This window comes from Labrus mixtus, chromosome 13, assembly GCF_963584025.1.
Source record: "Labrus mixtus chromosome 13, fLabMix1.1, whole genome shotgun sequence".
Taxonomy (NCBI): domain Eukaryota; kingdom Metazoa; phylum Chordata; class Actinopteri; order Labriformes; family Labridae; genus Labrus; species Labrus mixtus.
Genome location: NC_083624.1, coordinates 12,113,816 through 12,139,160, shown reverse-complemented (window position 1 = coordinate 12,139,160; position 25,345 = coordinate 12,113,816). Strand labels below are relative to the sequence as shown.

The 25,345-nt window shown below is 38.3% G+C and overlaps 1 protein-coding gene across 1 annotated transcript in view; it reads left to right on the top strand.

Moving 5' to 3' along the window:
* The window catches only part of lrp1bb (low density lipoprotein receptor-related protein 1Bb), a 267,014-nt gene that overhangs the window by 164,671 nt on the left and 76,998 nt on the right, over positions 1 to 25,345 (top strand). Inside the window, exons 26-35 of the mRNA XM_061053736.1 lie at positions 3,434 to 3,598; positions 3,937 to 4,181; positions 7,946 to 8,077; positions 8,322 to 8,549; positions 8,828 to 9,002; positions 9,291 to 9,385; positions 16,762 to 16,911; positions 21,776 to 21,916; positions 22,029 to 22,154; positions 22,785 to 22,916. Coding sequence (XP_060909719.1) covers positions 3,434 to 3,598; positions 3,937 to 4,181; positions 7,946 to 8,077; positions 8,322 to 8,549; positions 8,828 to 9,002; positions 9,291 to 9,385; positions 16,762 to 16,911; positions 21,776 to 21,916; positions 22,029 to 22,154; positions 22,785 to 22,916 — 1,589 coding nt within the window. The remainder of the gene's footprint in view (positions 1 to 3,433; positions 3,599 to 3,936; positions 4,182 to 7,945; positions 8,078 to 8,321; positions 8,550 to 8,827; positions 9,003 to 9,290; positions 9,386 to 16,761; positions 16,912 to 21,775; positions 21,917 to 22,028; positions 22,155 to 22,784; positions 22,917 to 25,345) is intronic.

Genomic DNA, 25,345 nt, shown 5'->3' with positions numbered 1-25,345 from the left:
ATGCAGCATATATAGAGTACATCAATAACAGTGCTGTGAGCTCTATTGCAGTAATGACAACCGATGTAGCTAATACCCCTCCAACCATTCCTCCTGCTTCATATGCTTTACTAGCCTTGCACTTCTGTTCCCTGGTAATGTTTTTCTGAAAAGTCATTATATGCAAGTCCCTCAGATTATATGATGAAAATATCGTCCTTGTTTTGTTGAATCATTTCTGTAAATCCAAATTTTCAAATAGGTAATACTGGACAAGTATGCACACTGCCTACTGCAGCAGCCATTATACATTCATTAAGGCAGTGTATTCATGGATATGATCACATGAACATTTATCAGAAGTGTCCCGCACTTTGTCCCTAAAAATCCTTGTACATTTTTTTTTGTATAAACTGAATCACTAAGTGCTTATTTGAGCAGCCATTTCTTTTTTCAAAAAGCACTGTCTGACGCTGATCTGTGGGGCCTATGGATTAGCAGATAAAAGGGATGTACAAGGCAAACTTTTATTTTTAGAATTATTTTCCAGGGGGATTTTTCCTTTAGTTAGATTGGACATTGTATAGATTAGGAAATCGAGGAGAGAGAGTGACACACGCTAAAGGAGCCACAGGTCGAACTTGAACCCGGGCAGTCCGCTTGGGGGACTAAAGCCTCTGCGGGGCACAACCTAACCGCCAAGCTATCAGCGCCCCCAAGGCAAATTAAACAAAACATAAGCTTGACAACTCACACTGAATTATAAGCAAGACAAAATAAAACAAAGAAAACGCAACCATGTGGGAGACACAGTCTATTCTGGACTGGGGGGGGGGGGGCATGGAGGCTAGCCCAGCTGCCTTTAAAAGTAAGATACGAGCAGTTAGGGTCGATTGATCCTAGAGATGATGTAAGAACTTTTTTTTAAATCAAATGTCTTGCAGTGATTGTCACCTTAACACAAGTATCTGGCCCAATAGTGACAATAAATTAGCTTTCTTGTTGTTTTTTGGTATATTTAAGAATATTTTTGAGTTTATAATTTCCTGTAAATATGCAATAAAAAAAAGTAATAGTACTAATTTTGCATAATAGGCACTGTTTTCTTGGATTTCAATCTCCCTCCCCTCTCTGTGTTTGTGTTTACTGTTAACACCAACTGATTCCTGCGTTTCATGGAAACAATAAATATTCTTAATCAAATAGCACTCTGCAAGCTTTTTCAAACAGAGAAATCTTCAAATGAGTCTCTCAGCAGGAGCCACTGAAGAGAGGCTAGAAAGGGACTAGCATGTAAGAATCCGAGATATATTCTGACCTGAAGCAGGTGGATCGAAGGATTGACTGACCCCAGTTTAAAAAAGGCCCCTTAATCAGTTTTTCAGAAAACCTGGACTTAAGGAAAGAATATAATTTTTGTGATGGCTCCAAGTTGGGCTGCAACTGATGATTATTCTAGTAATCGATTAATCTGCTAACTCTTTTTTGATTAATCAATTAATCAGAAAAAAGAGTTTTGGTTATTAAAGATCTATTTTTAGCTTGCCACAGTCTCGCCTTTGTCATGGATAAATGGATGTTGATAAACATTTCTACTCGTAATTTTTTGTTAATTAGCTTTATATTAACACATTATGTACACAGCACATTTAAAAACAGCTTAAGGTGACAAAATGCTGTCCAACGCCACGCTCACAATGTAAGCAGCGCTGCACCACGGCAATAACTGCACAACACAACAAATCGAGAATCAATTTGAATGCCAACACTTTGAATAATCGATTTTTATTGATTCTATGGATTTGTAGATGCATCCCTAGTTCAAACGGGAAAGGAAGTGAATGACTGGTACTACCCGTACCTGTTATTAAGTACAAAAGAGAGGACAGAAAATGAGGACAAGATTCATAGCATATGGCTTTATTTTGATGGAAAGATGCATTAATGCAGGCAGCTGTTGCACTCTTGATTAAAAAATATAAATAATACAAATTTGTTCGATCATTGTAATTATGTAATTCACCTTAATCATGAAGTTGTTATTCAAAATAAGAAATTGATTGCCTGATTGTTTGTCCTATGCAAGTGGTTAATTATGGTATAATAAGAAAAATGCAGAAGTCTGTTGTCATCATTTGAATTAGAGGAATGGTGTCTCTATGGGGTACAGTAACAGAACTCAAAGACCCTTGGTTACCTCCGAGATACTTCAACTTTTATTATGCACCAATCAACAAATCAATCACTATCAAATCACAAATTATAATCCTATGTTTCACTGTGTCTTGTATTAGCTGAAACTAAACATAAAACTCTGTACTAACACAATGTACATTCCTTGCTTTAAAAATAATCCATCTTGGGTCTTTGCAGTTTGATAAGTTAAATGCGTATTAAATTCAATACAGAAAATAAGTGAAATATTTGTGTAGTTACATTAATCAGATCATAATAATAATTGATCATTCAGAATTTAACATGCAATACAATATATTGTATAACACAATATTCAAATACAAAATACTAAATCAGTTTTCTCTGCAGTCTGTCTTTTGCTTGCATTTCACATTCGGTGCTTACTTTGGATTAATCCTTTTTGAGAACTAGCCTGTGGTTGTATACTGTGGCCAGTATATTTAAGATTAAAGTAAACCCAGCCGTTCCTAAAATCAATTTAACACTCTTAAGAAATGAGTAATCTGCTCATGCACTCTACCCTATAGTACTCTTTCACATTTTGGAGGATGACTACATTTCATGGCTGTACAGAGTAGGATTAATGGGTGCTTTTGGTGCCTAAAGGCCCATTTCCATTCCAAGGCAATAATTCTAATCTAATTACTTGAATCCACTCAAAGGAGTGGGTCATTGATCAGGGAGGTCTTATCAAGTGAATAAGGTTATTGATCTGGACAAGGATATTTCTTCCTAACACTGTTTCGTTGTCGTCAGTATGTGATTTAAGCTTGATCACCCTTTTTCTCATTCGTTCTAGCTGACTTTCAGGACCAAGGCAGGGCAGAGGCGATGTTTACTGGGTTGGAGTAGGACAGGATACTGTCTATGGTCACATCAATGACTGTGTTCATTTTCTCGGCCCCACTGAGCTGTGAAAAGTTATAATAAAACAGATGGCCTCCCATTTCAAGGCCTTGTCGCAGATGTTGAGTGTTCCACTGGATCGCTCATGCTGTTGTTAGACAAACATCACTGACAGTATGTGCTTATGCATACAGTTAACACCATTATACAAGTAATGACTTTGTGTTGCAGTATAGTATTTTGACAAGTACATATGACTGTGGAGTTGCTCTCAGATGGGTTATGAGCTCTAACAGCCCATTTGAGTTGTAGATAATAAAATCAAAGAGTTTTAGTATGTCCTTTTTTTGTATTTCTTTATAAACCAAATACTGATCAGTCCTTAGTGTTGCCTTTGATTTTCTTCTCTAAGGATCCTCTTTTGGACTGACTGGGATGCTACTTTTCCCCGAATCGAGGCTGCATCAATGAGTGGAGGAGGTCGTCACATTGTGTTCAAGGATATGGAAATTGGCGCCTGGCCTAATGGACTGACTCTGGATCATTTGGAAAAGAGAATTGTTTGGACAGATGCACGGTAAACCATTACAGTTTTCATGTTGTATGCAGAAACATTAACACCTTTTATGACTTCAAATTCTTTTTAGAACATTGAACTGTAAAGGATTCCCACATCACTGAGGGAAAAAAAGAATGCTCCCATACTCCCAACACTCTCCATTTGCACGATGGGCATTGAATAATGGAGGACATGTATTATTAAGAGATCCTAGTATGATGGCCATAATGGGTCTTGAACAATTCAATAGTTCCACCAGTGGACTTGTGGGTGCACTTTGATCTGCCTACCTCCAATGTATTTGGGGAGCAGTTAAACTTTGATATGGCCCTCTGTGTTTGTGTCTTTTTGAACAGCTCTGATGCCATTTTCTCTGCACTTTATGATGGAAGTGGGGTCATTGAGATCCTCAAGGGCCATGAGTACCTTTCCCATCCCTTTGCTGTGTCTCTGTTTGGGGGAAATGTCTACTGGACGGACTGGAGAACAAATACCTTGGCTAGAGCCAATAAGTGGACTGGGCATAATGTCACAGTAATCCAGAAGACCAGCGCTCAGCCTTTTGACTTGCAGATCTTCCACCCCAGCAGGCAGCCTCAAGGTGAGAACACTCTCTTGCTTTACTGCTGTGGATAAGAAACACAAAAAAGAGACATATTACTGTAGCCTTTTTCAGATTGCCATTCCACAACAGCGCCGTAACAAAGCATCGCTGTCATTACGTCTGTGCACTTTCATATTGATTCTGAAACCGCATAATACTGGCGACCCTGTCACCAGGTGATTTCACATTGTACTGAATAGGGCTTATGTTAGCTGGAATCGGGTCTAAATATAATCTTTCAGAGGCTTGTTATTTACAGCAAGGAAATGTAACCCCTTAAGCTAGCTGCCAATGCAGACTTATAATCGAGACAATGTGTAATCAACTTACTACTTGACGTTGCTTCAAAGCCCGAAGCTTTTTTATGCTACAAGACAGAAGTTTCTTACATCATCGAGTTTGATTCAGGCACATCAGATTTAAATTCTTCCTTCTGGATATGACTGAAGATGAATATATTGGGATTGAGATTGGAAAAACATCAATATGTAATTAAGCATGTGTCAGGTAATAATGCAGAGAATAAATTAGCTTTAGTTCACACTAAATGTATTTGTCTAACCACCCAAATTTTTCTAGTTAGCTCTAACTATTACATTATAAAGCTTTCCCCACTCTCTATTGCATGTGAATTAGGAGCTGCAGAATGAGAACCACATCTGCCAATGAATAATTGTGACAGATCCAAAATCGAATCAATTACTGACAGGAAATATATTGAATTATTCTGAACTTCATTAATATTGCCAGCGATTTCTTTGTCAGTTAATTCTTTTGAATCTGTTTCTGACAGTGTAAAAAATGGGAATACGTTTAGTGAGAAGCTATGAAAGCCAAGTTTCTGACCGCAGTCGATACATTGCTGATGTGCTTTTCTGTCAGAAAGCCTGCATATCCAAGCCAAGCTTTATTTGATATGCAGATTTGCATACAGGATAACTTGCCAAATTCATCGATAGAATGAAAGATGTCTTCCGTTGGTTTATCTGTATTTTTCCCCCTTAAATATGTTTTTAGAAATGTATTGTTTTTATTGATGTGTAAATTAGAATCTCCAGAATAATGGATTGATGGATTCATTTCCATTCTTTTTTTTTCCTTTTTAAGCCTTGCCAAGTTTCATATTTATCCTGCTCTGCTCTCATGTTTCAGACATTATCCCAAAATAGGCATTATTAGGGTCATAATTGGGTTGGCATTTATTCTGTCATTCCACTTCTTCTCCAGAGTGTCACAAGTTAATTTGCTTGTTTCCTTCCTGTCTCTGCATTCTCATGACTGTTCACCATAGATAAGTGCAAGCAAAAGGAACTGCCTCCAAATATGTCAGAAAGCATGCTTAATCTTTTTTTCTTTTTTGAGAAGCCCAAACGGGGGAAGCTGCCTATTCTCCACCCTAACCAGAACGAGGGCCTAAAATGTAATATTCAATGAGACTCTGAACATCTGGACCAGAGAAAAAGAAAGGGAGAGATAGAGGAAGGAGGGGAAAGTGAAAGATGAACACCAACATGCAGCCGATCTTTGTAACTATCCAGCAGGTTAAATAGAAAAACGTGGAGTAAAGCTCAACTGGAAGCACAAAGATGGCAAACGTTGGTGCCTTTTAGTTATGAGTGTTTTTTTACTAATAGGTTCTGATCCTTAGTGTTAGTATTTTATCACTGCCTTTGATGCCACAACTTATTCTTGGTAAAGTTGACCTCTCAGTTTGCGGCTACCTACTTCTTCTAATACCACAAATATGATCATATTTATGCCTCAGGACCTTGTGAATTAGTCCAATGGTCTTTATCTGACTTTTCCAGCAATAGGCTACTCTTCAACGTCTAACTTTCATACACATGGTTGAGGAAAACATTTTCATTTTAAGGTAGGCACACTGGAGACATTCTAAAATGCACAGGAGTACAACAATTGTCCTTATTGGTCCATTTGAAACAATGACCACAAACTACTCCTCCATTTGTGTAAGTTTTTATTATTTTCTCAATCGTACCCATGGCATCATAAAAAATGAGAACTAGTTCTTAATGATTCCTCCCGCTCACTCAGATAATTTGGGATCGCTGACTTTGGTCGGAAGGGGGGAATCAGGCGTGTACCCCGCTTAAGGCTACTCAAAGCTATTTAGCTCTTCCACTGTTGTGATGGTTTATAAAGTAGAATGTGTTGAGTGTGAAATTGTTCACATTTGTTCACATTTTGGAAGTATGGAGTCGTCATTTCAACTGGTATAAGTACTAGTACATAACCTATTTTTTCTTGTTGTATCCTGTTGAGCTAACAGGAGGTTTAGCTGTGACTCAGACTAATTCGGTTCAATCCTTTTAAGTCTCTATTGTTATTCTGTGTGTGCAGAGCTTTGCATAAACAATAAGATATTTCTACCATTTTGAACATATACAATTATTTGCAGGCAGTACAAACAGACAACAATAGCTGTAAAACACTGACAGTAGTATTTATTTTCATGACAAATATAATAGGCTTTGTAATAGAGAAAGCACATCAAATACACGTCTCTGAGTGGAAAGCAGCACTTGCATACTAAATTGCATCATCACTATGCTGGACTTTCTCTGAATATGACTGTTAGATTAAAATTTAGCATTTCTTCTGTATTTCCTGGTGTGCCGGCATCTGTCTGCTATTGCATTATTGTGTGCTTATTAAAACATATATTTGTTTTAAACACATCTGACAGTTTAGATGAAAGAAACACCTTGGCTCTGTTGTTGTTGCCTGTCATTCCTCAAGAGCATGATTCAGGTGAATGCAGGACTGTTTTGGATGTCTCTCTTATAGCATGCTGAGTCAGCAGGGTGCTTTTTCCAGCTCTCTTTTTATTTTCTTAAATAGTCACATTGGAGCTCTCCAATGTGTGCATGAAGGAGACCAGGAAATTAACTTTGAATGAGCTTGTTTGACATGAATCATCCAGAGTAGATGGGAAAGCTGACATGTGCTATGCATGAAATTGTGATTGCAGAATGACAGGAAATAATTGGACTGTGGGTGGTGTTCTTAAGTTTGGTATAGTTGATTTATGTAGAACCGAGTAGAGTTAGTATTTCAAGAAAACTGAGATCACATATTTCTTTAAAACTGTTGATATAAAGTTTATAATGATTGTGTTGTAAAAACTGTCTGCAGTTGAGGATTTAAAGTGGATATTTTGCTTCTCTGCAGTAACAGGGTAACTGAGATGTCATCCTACTTCCTGAATCTTAAAACTATTATATTTTTGTACCTATAGATTAAGATATTTAAAAAAATATTTAACCATGTTTGACCCAATACAAGACCAAGCAAAAAACCCATGCAGATAATGAGTAGAGATACGTCAAAGTCAGCTGTTGCAGAGCCAGTATTTTTCATTCATATTTCAAGAGACTTTCTAAAACATCACACATAGTTGTTTGCCCATTTCTCCTATTTTTAAGTCTGAGACCTTTGTTATATTCTAATGCCATTGCTCTCACTTTTCTTTCCAGGATTAAATATGTATATTTTATTCTATACTACAGCATGGTCAACATTATAATCATAGTTGTTTTAATCTATGTTTTTTTAAACAATTGAAAGTATGCATCTTGTGGCACTATCAGGCAGCCCTGTATTCAGCTTTTTCTAAAGTTTTTAAACCGAATCACAACAAGTATTCATTTCAGCCTGTCTACTTTCCCCCATCGCTACTGCTCTGTAATGAGTGTTCTGACATGTCCACTTTTTCTTTCTCTTTCCTCCCTTCACATCAGCTTCCAACCCATGTGAGGAGAATGATGGACGTGGTCCCTGCTCCCATCTGTGCCTTATCAATTACAACCGAACTGCATCCTGCACCTGTCCGCATCTTATGAAGCTTTCCCCCAACAAACAATCCTGCTTTGGTGAGCAGAAACGCTTCTGCACTTTTCACATGTTTTTCCTGATTTTGTGAGATTTTAAATAAAGACCTTAAATACAACAAGGTCTTTTATATATTTAAAACAACGCTGTTGTTGTGGTCAAAAATGCATATCTGGACTTAACATGACATCAGCCTTTATATAAGTTTATTGTGACTGAATTCATACTAAAACAAAGGTCACATGGGGGACCTTAAATAAATGATTTTCTTGATCATCTTACCAGCTTTGAAACGCTTCCTGCTGTATGTGCGGCGGTCTGAAATCCGTGGAGTGGATATTGACAACCCTTATATGAACGTCATGACGGCGCTAACAGTTCCAGACATTGATGATGTTACGGTTGTTGACTATGATGCCCAGGAGGAGAGGATCTACTGGTCGGACATCAAAACCCAAACCATCAAACGGGCCTTCATCAATGGCACCCAGTTGGAGACCATAATCTCTGCAGGTGGGTGGGTTCCAGACGTTTACAAAATACCTCATAGCTTTGTATGGTGAATGTTCTATAATGCATGTGCACACCAGCTAGTATTGGTGCACGTGTACACACATATTTTCAAAATTTAAAAGTACCGGTAATTGATTTCTAACCAGTATCTTTTGTAGAAGCTATGTACTTTGTTCTGCTTATTTTTGCTGTGGCATATTTACTAAATTATATTTATAATAAAGCTTTTTAAATCAGGCACGCAGAGGTTAATTTTTTTTTCATTCTTTGCCTGACAGACATAGTGAACTGCCGTGGTCTGGCTTTAGACTGGCTTTCCAGGAACTTATATTGGCTCAGCTCTGAAAATGACGAGTCGCAGATCAATGTGGCTCGCTTTGATGGGTCCCTGAAGACCTCCATCATCCACGGCATTGATAAGCCAAGGTGCCTTGTAGTGCACCCAGCCAAAGGGTAAGTAGATTAGAGCAGTCTGTTCACTTCATCAGTATCCTTGCCTTCAATGCAAAGTATTAGGAAGCCTGATGAGGCATCAGACCTGTATGCAAGATCAAATCCCTGTTGTTGTCAGCATAACATGCTTTCCACGATTGTAGTGTTAGTGTAGATCTTTACAAGGTTGTTAGTTGGAAAATACTCTATTGGCTTACATTCAATTTTTAATTAACAACATAACATTCATTGACTGTGAATCGTGTGCCTATTTGAACTACTAAATATGCACTTCACACCTTCCCACAGAAAAATCTATTGGACAGATGGCAACACCATTAACATGGCCAACATGGACGGGAGTAACAGCAAGGTCCTCCACCAGAATCAGAGGGATCCTGTAGGTCAGTACGAAAACGAAATATAGCTGAATTTGATGGACCTCCCATTCAGCTGTATATGTTCAAGTTTACATAAACTCTCTTTACATGCACGCTTTCATCTGATTTTGAATTAAAAGCAATAGGATCAGAATGTTAATATGGTTCGACATATCTCACATCCTTCCGTTATCTACGTGCACTTTTTGGTGTGGTTATTTTGCCACTGTCTGGAACAGTGTGTGGAATTCCACTGCAAACATCTTATTACCACAAAACAACACAGAGAAGTAATGAGATTTATCAGTATTCTTCTGATGTGGATTCAATTTATGGTAATTGGATTCAATTACATTTTCAATCATAAACAGATGGATGCTGTTTGTACCGCTTTGCTTTGATATTCATTCATTCAAATTGAAAGTAGCATCCTATTTGTGGGCGGCAGTAGCTCAGTCTGTAGGGACTTGGGTTGGGAATCGGAAGGTCGCCGGTTCAGGTCCCGGCACGGACCAAGTCCGGAAATTGGTCTGGTAGCTGGAGAGGTGCCAGGCCACTTCCTGAGCACTGCCGAGGTGCCCTTGAGCAAGGCACCCAACCCCCCCCCCCCCCACAAGCTCAGGAGCGCCCGCCGTAGGGCAGCCCCCTCACTCTGAGACCTCTCCATTAGTGCATGTCCACAGGATCCTGTTTGTGCATGTGTGTGTATTTCAGTTCATGTTTGTGTAGCATGTTTACTAGACAGAGTGTAAAAACGAATTTCCCCTCGCGGGATCAATAAAGTATAAATTCTTCTTCTTCTTCTTCTATTTGAGCCTTGATTTGACAAAGATGACCTCATGAAGGTTCATACATGTAAGTTATAATAATCTCAGTTTGACTTGATTAAAACCTATTCTATTTCCTTAGATATATGTAAGTGAGCTCACTTTTCCAAATACTATTAAGATCAGTTGTAGCTGTTCCTTTTTCCTATTTCCTACTCTGTCCACAAGAATCAGGGGAACACTAATGTCCTCAGTTGTGATGTGATGATACTCAACTGATACTGTGATAGAAGGTCAACAGACTTTTCTTTGGTGAAAGTATAAAGAACTTTTCAGGTTGAGACCAAGAAAAGGTTCTACAAGTCAAAACATTTGACTCCACTCTGAAACGGAGACAAACACAAGGCAGTACTTTGAAAACTGCTGCGATGAAAAAAGATAACTCAAGCCCAGAGTATCCTCCACCATCCTTCCACATCTAAACTTTCTATTGTTGGAGCAGTGGCTTTGATTTTGTACAAGTGTTTCCACTATATTGGATTATCATGTTATCATGTGTGTGTGTGTTTTATTTTCCTCCCCTTGAACAGGCATGGAATTAACAAAAAGAACATAAGTGGAAGTAACAGATGAAACTGTATTTCAGCACAACAGAGAAAACAAACAATATCTGATGTGCAATGAATGATGTGCCAACGGGGGCTTTGTATGTTACAATGAGGGATCGTTTCCTATTGGATGTCTCACAGAGGACTTGCTGTTGTTGTTGGAATTGCTGCAGCCTGTTTGATGATAGATGTCTCCTGGAAAACTTGCTGTTATTCATGTTTATGTAGGTGGTTTGAAATCTTTTGACTGTTTTGTTGGCTGGAGTGCTTCTGTAGAGCAATATGTGACAATGATATATTGTATAAGTAGTCTTCAACAGTACAATTTAATTAATGTTCATTATGGAATGATGTGCTAGGGCACAAGTATTAATATATTTCTCAATGTATTCCATTTGGAAGGTGTGATTATAAGGAAAGAGCCAGAGGATGTTTCCCAGTTTTCTATCCCATGATTTGAAATAGTGCTCCCTTCTTGGCCTCTGGGTACGGATGTAATGATACTCTCAACTCAGCAGTGCTGCTCGATTATGGCAAAAATCATAATCATGATCATTATGATTGATATTGATTCAAAGTCTGTTTATTGATGGATATCCCCTTGAGATGAATCATCTCATTTTCAAAGGGGTCAAACCACATAAACCGCATAAGAAGGTCTGCATTAAACATGAGAGTGTTAACCTCAGTCATAACATTAAAAGGAGGGATGTACCAGAGGACGTCATTCTCTCTCTGTTACCTCTGGGGTGTGTGGAGACTATTTGGGACATGAAGCATTCAAGGTGCAGCGATAGAGAGAGATCGTTCATTGATAGTGGATGCCGATCTCAAATAGATAAAAAAAGGAAATTCTACAATAGTACGTAAATATACGGTTCCGGGCTGCCAATGTGTCGACTATGTATGTGCTCCTCTATTCGGCTGCAGGCCTAAGAGATGTAATGGGGGCAAACAGGGAAGTAAGAGGCTGATAGTGCCATAGGCTGCTAATAATGGGTACCAGATTCATTTTTCATCTCATCCATTTAATCCATTCCTAACTAAGATAATTCCTTCTCTGTCAATGCCATTGGCAGTATCATGTGTCAGAACTAGTTTATTATAAACTAGTGTGTCAAATGAATACATGTTTTATATCATGAATAAATACTGATATTCAATAGTTATTGCAATAAATCAAATTTTTAATCATTTTTGAAATCCAATATTTCCAAAACGTTTTAGTACTTTATTTTGTAGTTGTGTACTGTCTTAAGCTAAAAGTACTTCTTGTTTGGATACAAACCTGCTGTGGTTTTTGAAGTTTTTTTAAAGTGAAATGAGCCATTCAAAGGTGCGGAGGTGCCTTTCTCTTCCATCACTGTGCCTATGGATAGTTGATGTTGTCTGTGCGGTGGCTTATCTTCGATGGGCCTAAGGACAAAAAAGCATGGGATCAATGTGATAAAAAAAAAATTAATGCAATAATTTCAGACCTTAATCGCGTCACAATAAATGCGTTTAGGCTGACAGCACTTTTACAAACCTAAAAAATTATCGTTAGCTTTTTTGCAATCAATGTTTAATAAAACTCCATCGTTGTTTTTAAGAAATGTGTTTACTTATCCTTATGCAATGTTTGCTGTACGTAGATCTAAAGCACTACAACTAAGGTAACACTGTTCTTGTTCAACACAATTATCTAGATCATCAGTCAGTGCTGTATCAAGCAAGTGGAGGGCATTTTCTACAAATGCAGGGATGAAGATTGCCATTGAAGTTAAAAAAATCAGACCACATGCTTATTTGGAATCCACATCTTGAGAAGAAGGCAGCAACTGATATCACCCAGGCAGATGTATGGGAGGCAGCAGGAGATAAAGAGGAGCTTCTCAGTAGGGAATGCCAACCAGCTACAGTAAAAGTGTGTGATTATGTCAGAGACTAGACCACATATCTCAGCCAGAAGTCTTAGACAGCAATAAACTTTCAAATCTCTAAACATTGAGTACTTTCAAGAACATGGCAAACAGAGTTGTAGGCAAATTCTTCTTCTAACTTGAATCAGAGCTCAAATATCTCACAACTCCTCACAAACATTATACAGAAAAAAAGCAGAGCAGGCCTAATGAATCTCGCTATCATGTTGAGGTTTTTTTAAATCATTCTTTATAAGCAGTTAAACAGACTTTATAATTTTGTAAAGGAGAACAACTACAAAGATGTCTTAACAAGTTATATATGACATGAAACATATACTAGAAAACAAAAGATCTTGTTCAGACCATGAACAAACTCATAGAGTAAAGTCATACAGCATCATTGTATTTTTTGAGTCAATTGTAATTCACATAGGCAACTCTTTGAACAATGGGACTGGTAGTGTCGGTGCTCTCACTGTTTGCCTATGGACACAGACATAGAGTCTGTTTTCTGCCAGGAATTTCCAAGATCAATTCTGGAAGAAATCTCAGAATCTGTTGAGGAAATGGTCTTATGTGTTGAAGTAAATATGTCTGTAAATGTTTTTATTACTATATTTCTACTGCTATATTGTATATTTTGGAGAAACTGTAATGATCGAATTTCCCTCTGGGATTAATAAAGTATTTCTGATTCTGATTCTGAAATAGAGGACCTTAGTGGGAGTGGCCTGCTGAGCCAAAAAATACACTTTCTGCCTTTTCTCGGCCAAGAAGGCACCAACTTCAAAATGTATTTCACATTCATACTATGACCCAATGTCAATACAGATTCATGTTTCAACGGGTGAAGTATCGCTTTAATGATGGAGAATGACGGTCCTATGGTGGAATGGTGTGAAGAAAGCAGTAGCATGGATTCTTAAGCTCAGACAAACCTAAACAAATGGGCAACTAAAGAGGGTTAACAGACACAGCCAAACAGTGTTTATAAGTTCAAAGAAACATTGAGTAGAGAAGCACTGCTTCCTTAAACTAAATCCAGTGTGATATCATGGATTCTTGGTAGTTGGCAGAAGTATATTCTAGTATTTATTTCAAAAGGAACTCCTACATTCTGTACTCTCAACTTAAAAGAGTCACATTGCCAAGCCCATTTTGAGAGATGTTGGTGAGCAAGTTGGTCATGGAGGAAGCTGCCATATGCTGTCTTGGCTGAGGCTGAAGTATTGGATCCTACACGCAAACACAGTGGCAAGAGAATTAATCAAAGAAAGCATGATGTTTCATCGGCAAAAGGCCAAAGCAGAGTGGGAAAGGATGGCTGATTAGAGTCGTGTCACATCAGAGATGCTACGTTTAACATGGACTGGTATAACTCAAGTTGGTATTTTCATTTAGTACCAAACCAGCAAAGTTATCTCAGGACACTTTTTAGGTGGATCAGGTTCAGGCCAAACTATTTGTAATATAATACTTGTATGCCATGTTGGACAGATTTAAGTGAAGCATGGAGGAAGTTATGTGCAAGATTATTGTATGATATTAACATGTTTAATCTGTGGTGCCATATGATTTTTAACGACTGTAAAAAATAACTGTGTCTGGAGACCATACTGACTTGGATCCCCTCACATCAAACTGTACTCTTTAGTTTTAGGGAAAAGCCAAATTTGCCACGTTAACTCTAGCAAAGGGGACTTGTATCATCAGATAATATAGTTATAACCCATAGATTGTTATATCTCCCCTTATTGCAGTGATACCAGAACTACAATAACGAAAAGCAAAACCATGCTGCTGAAAAAGTTTTTCTTGAAGTGAATTCTTCTGATTTTCCTCTCTGGGAATCATTAAAGGATTATCTTAAGGTGAATGACACTGCTGTACCTAGTGATACTTAGCTGAGTTATTCAACATTATTTTATGTGACAGAGCAGGAATGTCATTTTGATTCAACAATTTTGATTTTCAACTCAGGCGCTGATTTTCAAACCCCTGAAATGTGCCTTTTTGTTCTTTTGCACTACAGAAATAAAATTGACTTGGCCTGATTGCAGGAGCAGAGTAGTAGAACGGAATAATGGAGCAGTGTATGTGTGTGTCTCCTGCTGTGATCCTCTGACAGTAAGGGAAGCGATCGATGTATTTGTTTGTTCTGTATCATTGAATTTGGTCTGCTTTTCACCATCGCCCATGCGTGACAATATTAAAAAGGAAAAGATGAATTTACATTTTTTTTTGGAGGTATCAAATCTTTGGAAAGTTAACTCTCTTTGATGTTACAATACTAGATGTGTTTTCACATAGCAGTTCTAGTTGATGTAATGTCCTATCCCTACATTTAAAATGAATATGGACCTTTTATCAGTCCACACTGCTCGATCCTTTTCTTTCTACAGGTTCATGTGACTAGTAGTTCTATATGCTATGCATTTGGATTGTATACCCTGTCCCTGCTTGATGCATGCTTAAGTGAGCAATTGTAACTTGATTGAGCAAAAACCATCAGCTGTTCTTCATCTCTAGCTGCTGTTGTACCACAGCTCAAGGTCAGAGCCCCCATTTGTCACACAAACAGCTCTTTTGTCCTCACTGTATTTCTTCATTTTCCCCGCCATGTCAGCCACACAGATAGCCGAGCGCACCATATTTCACTGGCTTCATTTATGATTATGGGGTAGACCTGGGGACAAGCGTAAATTAATGGTGCATTGTGACTGTGAATCTGTCGGGCATAAATCCAACACATGGCCAGGTACGGCTGGGTGACTGAGTTTTTCAGAGGAGGACTGCGACTGAAAGCTTTCAGTTAACACAGGGATACTCTATGAAAAGTATCTCTCATTATTTTTTCATGCCAACAGGAGCTCTTATCGGATACGTGCCAGGAAATGTAAACACTTCAGTTTCACTCAACCAGGTGCATAAAAGATCAGAAAGATCATGTGCACCTACTCACAACCGCGTATTCAATATAGTCAATGATTTAAACTGAATAGTAATTGATTACTGTTATGGGATTTCATGCAGTCAAAAGAATAAATGCTATTTTTTTAGCAACACTCTTCTTCGGTGTATTGTCCCAAATGCTAATGATTTTTATGTAAGAACATTTTTATCTCCAACAAGTCAAATCTATTGTAGTTAAAGGAAGAATGTGCAACTTGTTTGTTCCAGTAGATGGCGCCCTTGAGCACCAGCGTGAAACCGAAACAAACTGCTGTTTGGCGGCACCTCTGCCACACTGAAGCGGCTAACCTCCAACCCCTCAACCCTCTTGTCCAAGAAAGGAGTTATCATCAGTGTTTCCCCTACCATTATATCCCCCCCCCCCCCACCCCCCTTGAAGGTCAAGTAAAAAAATATATATATATTTATTAATTTTTTGGGCCTTTATTGTTGGGATAGGATAGTGGATAGAGTCGTAAATCAAGGAAAGAAGTCATTTAAGGATACCTTTCCGATAGAAAAGGACAGCTGTCATTAAAAGTAACACATGAACACCAAGATTCTTTCAAGTGTTTGTGTCGGCGTGTCTCCCCCCCCCCCCAACGCTGTAAACCGAGGGGAAACACTGATCATACTGGAGCACAAAATATTAAGCACGTAGCTACACATAGCATGTCAATTTAAACGGAATGAACGTGCTCAAAAAACGCTGACGTGATATTCAAATAAGCAGTGAGTACAGTATTTCATTTTTATTTTCTCTAATACCTCAGTTAAACAGCTTTAATACGCAAGGGGATGAGCTGGACGGCCGGCGGTCCATGTATACACGATATAAATACGGCTCAAACAACATCACAGCCAGCCCGACTCGCGCAGCTCACTCATTGTAGACAGTCATGAGAGTTAACTGCAGAGGATATACTGGATTTCTGATGGATTTCTGCTGTATTTATGTGTAAAATGTTGCACATTCATCTTTAACACATTGGTCTTTAGCCATATTAAGTTTTGGCAATGCATTTGTAACTTGTGTCCCTAATACTGTTTTTTTTTAAATGGTGTGACAAAAATGCTGCCATGTTTTGAATTCAAATAATTAGTCCTTACAAATCTAAGCACAATGAGTGCTAATGCTGGTGTCCTCTCTTCACCTGTCTTCCTCTTAGGTCTCTCAATAGACTTCACTGCCAACAAGCTGTACTGGATAAGCTCGGTCAACAGCACTATCAACAGGTGCAATCTGGATGGCAGTGGGCTGGAAGTGCTGGAGACTCTGAAGAGGGAGTTAGTCAAAGGCACAGCTCTGGCCGTGATGGGTGAGTAGAGGTTGTCACAAGTGCATCAGATTGCCATTGGGGATTAGTCAGAGAGTGTGGAGGGATTACGTGTTTAACCAGTTAAGTGGCTGCAGAATGGAGGTATTTATTCAGCCACCGCAACAGTTGTGATCCACTTTGTGTGAAGTAGCAGGGGCATTAGATAATTAAATCACTGTGAAGCAGTGATTGATGATTTACTTTCTCACCCTTCCTTGATGAAAAGGGAGGTAGATGTTCATTATTTGTTGATTGTTGTTATCAGTGCTCATTCCAGTGTGTCACACCATTCATCAACTCATAGGTTAATTTAGACATTTCCTGAATTAAGACAATGAGTTCTGCTATATGTTCTGTACGGACACTTAACCAGTTGGTCACATTACAACAGTCCTAAACTAACAGCATCTTGCTTTTACCGTTCCTTTTTCCCCCCAACATACATACAATATAGTTTTACCGCGGAGGTTCACTGAGGAGGTATCCTTGTTGGAGGTGGTAAATCTGAGATAGTTAGTGAAAACATTAATAACAAAAGCAAGCATGGCAGAGCTGAAACGATTGAATAAAGGTCGAATGCATCTGCATATAAAAATGTTCAGAAATAAAATCAGATGATGTCACACATAAAAGATTCAATGTATGGGATAAAATGAGGATAGTATCATTATATGAAATTACAACAATATTGGATGAAACTATAAAAGTAGAGGAACACCTTTAGTCACACGTAAAATATCAGACAGGTCATCACTCGTTTTCACACAATCATTTTTTTTTTTTGTTGATGTAGTGTCCACAACAGATTTAAAGTGGACCTGTGGTGGATTTTCAGCCTGAGGAATAGGCAATGTTAACCAATGCGTACAGACTTAAAAAGAGGCTTGACAGAGTTTGTTTGTAAATGTAAGCGCCATACTAGCTTTGCTTTCACACTATGAAGTAAAAAACAAACAAAAAATAGCAATAGTGATGTAAAGTGCAGTACACACAATAAAACCAGATTTCAGGTCCAAGAACCAAACACGCATTGGGGCTGTACACCTTTACACTTTATAAGGTGGAAATGTTATGTTATCACAATGTTACAATGGTAAAATTCACTTTGCAGACGCTTTTATCCAAAGCGACGTACATCAGAGAGTAAGTACAACACTAATCCATTCATACACCGCCACTGAAGCAGCGGGAGCAATGCGGGGTTCAGTGTCTTGCCCAAGGACACATCGGACGTGTTGCTCAACCGGTTGAGAGGCGACGACTCTACCAACTGAGCCACAGCTGCCCCATTATTGATCTCAACTTTTTTAAAATGATATCACGCAACAGTTCTGTATCTGTTTTGACCTGTATTTGAATTTGAGATGGTCTCACTTCCACACTGCTACAATCTTGACAATTTGTGAGGCTTCCCAGTGAGCTACGTGAATACATTTTCCTTGCCAAGGCTGGTAATGAGAAGGAAGCAAACATACTGAACAGAGCATGGTTAGTTACGTGTGTGTGTGTGTGTGTGTGTGTGTGTGTGTGTGTGTGTGTGTGTGTGTGTGTGTGTGTGTGTGTGTGTGTGTGTGTGTGTGAGTGTGTGTGTGAGTGCGTTTGCGGCCGTGTGTATGTGTGTATGTCTGGAACAAAGTGATTTTTTTTCAAAAGTAAAATATAAAATCCAGAGTGTTGTCAGGCTGATACTTTGTGTTGTTGAAGCACGTTATTAATCACTGTGTTTGGATTCCTAGGTGTTGGGTATTTTATCAGCTTGTGCAGAGAGTATTAATTACAGTTTTACAGAATAACACTGTGGTGGAAAGCATTAAACCCAAAAGTTTTGTTAGCTGCTACCATTCTGCAACACAAGCCATTTCTTCTTTGATAAGAGGCATTTCTCAAGACTTTGACTATGGAGGACTTTCTACTAAAGGGGCGATAGAGACTTCATTATTGCCTTTCACAAATGGGAGATAGAACTCAAGGTGACAAAGACTAATGACTTGGTTTGTGAACAGTAGCAGGTACAGCAAAACAGTGAAATAATGTTCGCACGCCTCCATCAATCACAATAAATGACATTTTGTAATGTCGAGGGAATTGTTTTGAATGGTAGAATGAACAGCCCTGTACCATTTTATTAGTGCACTCTGTTAAATAGAGCAATTTCACACTCTTTCTACTTTTTAGATTGTCAGGAAAAAAATCTTGGGGACACTTTAATTACAAATAAGGCTGCTGCACATATGGAGATGCCTATTACGCAGCATTATGGATGCAAATACAGGAACAACTGTGACAACTATGTTTCACCCTATTCACCCCATCACCCTATTATCGTGCATTAGCTATGTCTCCACATGCTTTAAATTACTCGGTCGGAAGATGTTACCTGCAAGGACATTTCATAACTTCAGTCTGTAATGACACACTAGGTCGATGTCTGCTGCTGGGTTAAATGAGCAGAGGTCTCCCTTTCTGCTGCTGTGATTGGTATCAAGATTTGTAATCATAAATTAATCTTTGAAAGGATAATTAAGGAGAATGATGCTCCATGATAATTTGCATATGAAGCATTAAAAGTCAAATGATTCATTTGTGATAAAAAAGATAAGTAACACGTTAAAGTGACAAAGATTACACATTATTATATACACGTTATTTTGAAACGTAGTAATGGTGACAGCCCTTATATAGATATATGCAGGAAGAAATACATATTTCTTTAGTTTTCTATTTTAGCATACTATGATAAATTAGTTGGATTAGACAGATATTTGGAATTAAGATTATTTTAGACAAAGTAGGTAGTTATTACAATCAAGTAGGTGCAGGGCAATATACAAATGTTTATAGAAATGTGTTTGTTTATGAGCTTCTTCTGTAAGAATCTGATGATTCCCGCATTCAGTCATTGACGGGCAAAATTAATAATGAACGCTATCGATCAAAGTGACAAGGCATGATATCAGCATGAAGAAGTGTGTTTGAAGAAACAAGTTGCATTTCCTCATACCTTTTCAATTTGTGAGACCGCCTTAATGATTGCTCTGGCTTGGTGTTGAAAATATATAATGAAGGCACTGTTAGTGACACAAGGTCGAGCCACACTGGTCCTAGGGCTGTGTAATTATTAGAATGGTTTGAGAGGAAGGTGAGGGCTTCTATTTAGAAGATGTTGGTGATCCATCAGCCGGTTGCCTGAAATCAAACCAGCAGTTGAGGTGGAAATTGAATATGATGTGCCACAAGCAAGCAATCACAGCTAGCCAGCGGTCCTTGCGGCATTCAATTAACTTAGGGTACAAAGCTAATCTAGGGTAGCATGCCCACCAGGGTCAAATGTTTTGTCAATTGCGTGTAAGCTGCCATTGTCACTCATTGAAATGTGTCTGATTTGAAGAAACACGTTTTTTTTCGTTCACCTTTGGGACAACACTGAGCCTCAAGCTTTTAATGCATGTTCAAAGTGTTTCTATGTTTTCAAAGATGGGATACAAGGGGTTGATGTTGTGAAATCTTATGGTGTTCTCTGGTATGGATGAGGGTTCACTATTGCTGCTGAGTAGGTTTGAAAAAGCAACACAAAAAAGACAATGTCAAAAAATGTCCTTGACATTTCTTTTTTTTTCCTATCAAGGGAATACAGTATAAACCTTTACAATTAACATACATCATTACGACGGAGGATTAGGGCCATGTTAAAAAAAAATATATTTTTTAATTTCGAGATTAAATTCGTAAATTTACGAGAATAAATTAGTAAATTTACGAGAATAAAGTTGTAAATTTACGAGATTAAAGTCGTAAATTTATGAGAATAATCTCGTAAATTAACGAGTTCGAGACCAGCCTAATATTTTTTTTAACATGGCCCTAATCCTCCGTCGTAAATCATAACCTAGTGCTACTCTCCATTTTTTGCAATTCTGATATTTTAAAGGTTGACTAAATTCTGGTCCATCTGCAGCCCATGTAGAGAGTCTATTTTAAAGTGAGAGGAGCCACCTGACTTTTCTGTACCTTTCACTTCAGTGAGATTTTCAAATTGAGAGTTCTTGTCACATTTGTGGAGTCTGTGGCAAAGGGCCTGGACTGTGCATCACTGATTTCTGCTGAGGACAGACATTGAGGTTGGAGGATAGTGTGGTGGTGACGGTGGTGGTGAGTTCTGGGGTCAGGAGCCTATTGTGCATTTGCCTTTTTGCAAAAACACACTCAACACTTGTGCTCACAGCAGAAGCATTACTAAAGCCCGGAGCTTCACTGTCACATAGTGCCAGACGGGCAACTTACTTTATCAGGAGGTGTGTGACACATAATGACACAACATCAACAGTGCAGTCTTGAAGATGATTGAATGTAACTCAGATGTTACACACACACACCTACAAACACACATGCACACAGACACACACACACACACGCACGCACGCACGCACGCACGCACGCACACATACACACACACACACACACACACACACACACACACACACACATAATCTAGGGAGGTCATGGAGGAGAATTTGCTGGTGTAAGCACCTCACCCAACTATCAAACTAGATACGGTTTAAGGCTGCAAAAGTCATGCATATTCAAAAGTGTGCAGAGCAGGGGATGGGGGATCCCACTCAAATCATCTGAGTGAATGCTAAAATTATTAAGGTCTTTGTGGCATACGACTACCAGCCTCAGTGGAAAGTCTAAAATATAACATTGTATTTTGAAATAGTTTTTTGATTGTGCTGTAGTGTTTTGCTTGTTTACACCCCCACTTGAGTGGCACAATTTGAATGCAGCAGTTTTAAGCATAGTGCAATTTACCCTACCATTGTAGTTTTCTGCAACAGCTTTTAACAAAGAACACTGATGGTTGCAGGTGGCAAACTGTGGTGGGCAGATGACGAATCTGCACAGCTGGGAACGGTCACCAAGAGAGACGGGCGGAATCTTATAATCCTGAGAAACAAGACGAGTGGGGTGGTTCATATGAAGGTGTACGACAGGGAGGGTCAGAAAGGTAAGTGCATTAACACAAATTAAAGAACAAACTGATGCAAACTCACTACCTTAATACATGTGTGGTACAGAGCTTTATTGCTTGCCTTTTGCTGGTTGTGCTTAACATTCAGGAAGAAACCCGTGCCAGATAAACAACGGAGGATGCTCACAGCTCTGCTTCCCCACTTCTGAGAACACCCGTAGCTGCTCCTGCACGGTTGGCTACAACCTGCGTAGCGACCGCATGTCCTGCGAAGGTACATTTCCCAAAATATATACTTCAGAGCTGCCACTATGTCCCACCAGCATTCATGTTTTTTAGGACAACTCAAAATGATAAGAAATGATCCCATGTTACCTATGTCAAGTACATGTGATTAGCTTAGATTAGATGTTTATTGCCATTTGCACAGGTACAGGACAGTACAGGTGCATTGGAATTTTTGTGCATTTCTCCCAGAGTCAGCTCTACAAACAAGTCAAAAGTATATATAAAAAAACATACAATAGCAATATACACATGAGAGTAGAAAAAAGATAAATAAGTTGTAGTCACAACTAAGAAAAAATAAAAAAAAACTGTACAGAAGACGCTTGAAGACAAAAACTACAACAATTACAAAGGGAGACACTGTGCAATGAAATAGAAATATGTTTTTTTTTGTCCTGCAAATTCTGTACATCTCTTACATCTGTTATTGCACCTGAAGATTATTGCACACATGTTTTTTTCACATTATAAAATTGCACTGTTTTTTCTATGGTTGACATTGCACAATTGTATTGAGATTAATCTGTGCGTTAATCTATACATATAAAATGCATTAATAATGAAATACACTTTAGTACCTATGTTTAGGGTATAATGGCAATGTTCCATTCTTCAGGTGTTGACTCGTTTCTGATGTATTCCATCCATGAGGGAATCCGGGGAATTGCTCTTGACCCAAACGACAACAGTGAGGCGCTCATGCCCATCACAGGAACACTCTTTGCTGTGGGAGTTGACTTTCATGCAGGTTTGGAACCATGCAACACTTATTCACTTTCATGGTTGATTTAGTCTTTGATTTAGAGTATCAGACACTGGATTACTCTGAGTTAAGTTGCTTTGCTGACTTTAATTAGCTTTGATCTTTTCTTATTCATAAGTAAAGAAACAGCTTAGTGACTTATAACTATAACGGTAGAAATAAAAATGTTCTTCATATAGACATATTGGGCTTCATTCACAAACAGTGCGTACACACAAATCTGTGCTTAAACTGTTTGTGTGAACGTTTGACACACAAATCTGGGATTCATCAATACCTTCTAACTTACTTTCTTTATTTCGAACGATTAAAAAATAGATGAAAATGAATAAACAAATGGAAAAAAAAAATCTGTATAACATAAAAAAATAAAAAAGCCAATTTCAATATAATACACATTTGACTCTTTCGAAAAGGGATAGGATGGTAGGAAAGGGATAGGAAGGGATAGGAAGAAGCCTTGTCAAGTCCTACCCCGATTCTTCACCATAAACAAATGGCAAAATTCTGTCAATTTAGAATTATTCTGATTCACTAGCATACGCAAGGTGGAGAGAACAAAATTGGCGATGCGCACATGTCATGTATCTGCGATTTTGAGTATGCACTTATTGTATATGCAGAGTTAGAACATTTCTATGCATATATTAGTGAATGAGGCCCATTGTGTTTTAACTTTGCACTTTGAACTATTATTTACTTTGACATGTGAAGCTCGTCAGTTTAATGGGGTCTTTGTTACTTGTCCTTATGATCTAGCAAACCCTTCATTGTAATACTTTCACATGATCAAAAAGGAGCTAAACAATCATCGGTCACGCAAAAAAATAGGAAGAATAGAAAACTAGCTGATCATTAGTGATAATGGGGAGGCAAGAGGTTTGAATTGAGTTTTGTATTTTAAAATACAACACAAGAAACGGGGGGGGGGGGGGCTATAGCAGTTTCAACTGTATTATACACATGATGATGCCAATGCAATCCTTTTTTTTCCTAAAATTAAATTAATAAAATACTTTTTTTTGCGAACTCAAAAGTTCTTTATACATGCTAATAGTGAGCATATACCCTCTGCAACATGTTTTTATTGTATAGCTAAGTTACACAGTGATACACTTTTACACTTCTTTTTTTCTACATTACAATCGTCTTATTTTCAATATTAATAACAATGTGTGGGGGGCGGTATATTTGTAATACTTTGAACAATGGTCTGTTGCCTCTGGGAATAGTGAAAGTGTAATAAGTTTACATAAAAGGGAAACCTCAGCTTGAATAACAGAAAACATGTTTGTGAAACATTTGCTATTCAGGCAATTCCAAAGATATTGTATCAAATGAAGGCACCGTAACAGGCACTGCAGAATATGATCCCTATAGCCTGTGCTGTTGTGTTTTTTTGCAATCCTTTCAGCCAACACATGATAAAATTGATAGATATGATATAACAAACGCTATGAATATACTATAGACTCACAGCATTCCATATCAATAATAAGGTGCCACTGAAGCATGATAACAAAAGCGATGTAAAGGAAATTGCATACACACAAATGAAAACAGAAACATGCTAAGTTCATACAAAGGTTGATATACAGTGGGTTTGCAGAAATTCTTCATATAATATCGGAACGCAGCAGCAGATAAAAAACTGCATGTTTTGCAGTTCTGCAACAACATGTCCAATGTGTCCTTGGACAAGGAATTCAAGATTGAATTCCTTGCCCAAGGACACATTGGACATTGCTTCAGCGGCAGTGTATGAATGTAATTTATATGACTGGGGTTAGTTACTTCTGATGGTCACTTTACATAGCAGACTCTACCATCAGTGTGTGAATGTGTAGGTGTGACCTGCAGTGTAAAGCACTTTGAGTAGTCAGAAGACTAGAAAAGAGCTATACAAGCTCAATTCCATTAACCTTAATATTGTTTTAGTGACATTTAAAGTTATTTAATGGCATTTTATTTGTATTTATCTATACTACAAAGGTCGATCATGTAATCTGGAATCATTTTACATTAAATCCTGTTCTGTACTGAACATGTTGAGCTATCTTTAAACAAGTAATTGTCATGAGTCAGTCTATTCATGTAAAGCTATAAAAAGAGACTGAAATCTTGTCCCCTTCTGACTGCCTAGTTCAGTTGATGTCAGCAAAAAAGTAATTATGCTGAGTTCAAGCCAAAATCAGAAATGGCCAGAGTACGGGACACGATTACAGTCTGTCCTCCCCTTTATTACTTTGTGCAGGTGAACATGCAAATGTATTACTAAGCCCATCCCAGAGCAGCAGCTGATACCTAACGCACATCATTTACATGTCATTAGAGAAGCCGGGCTGCCAGAGCAGAACAGATGAAAGCCCTGCAGCTGTTTTCTGTCTTATGTGAGCTGCGTCTTAACAGAGTGT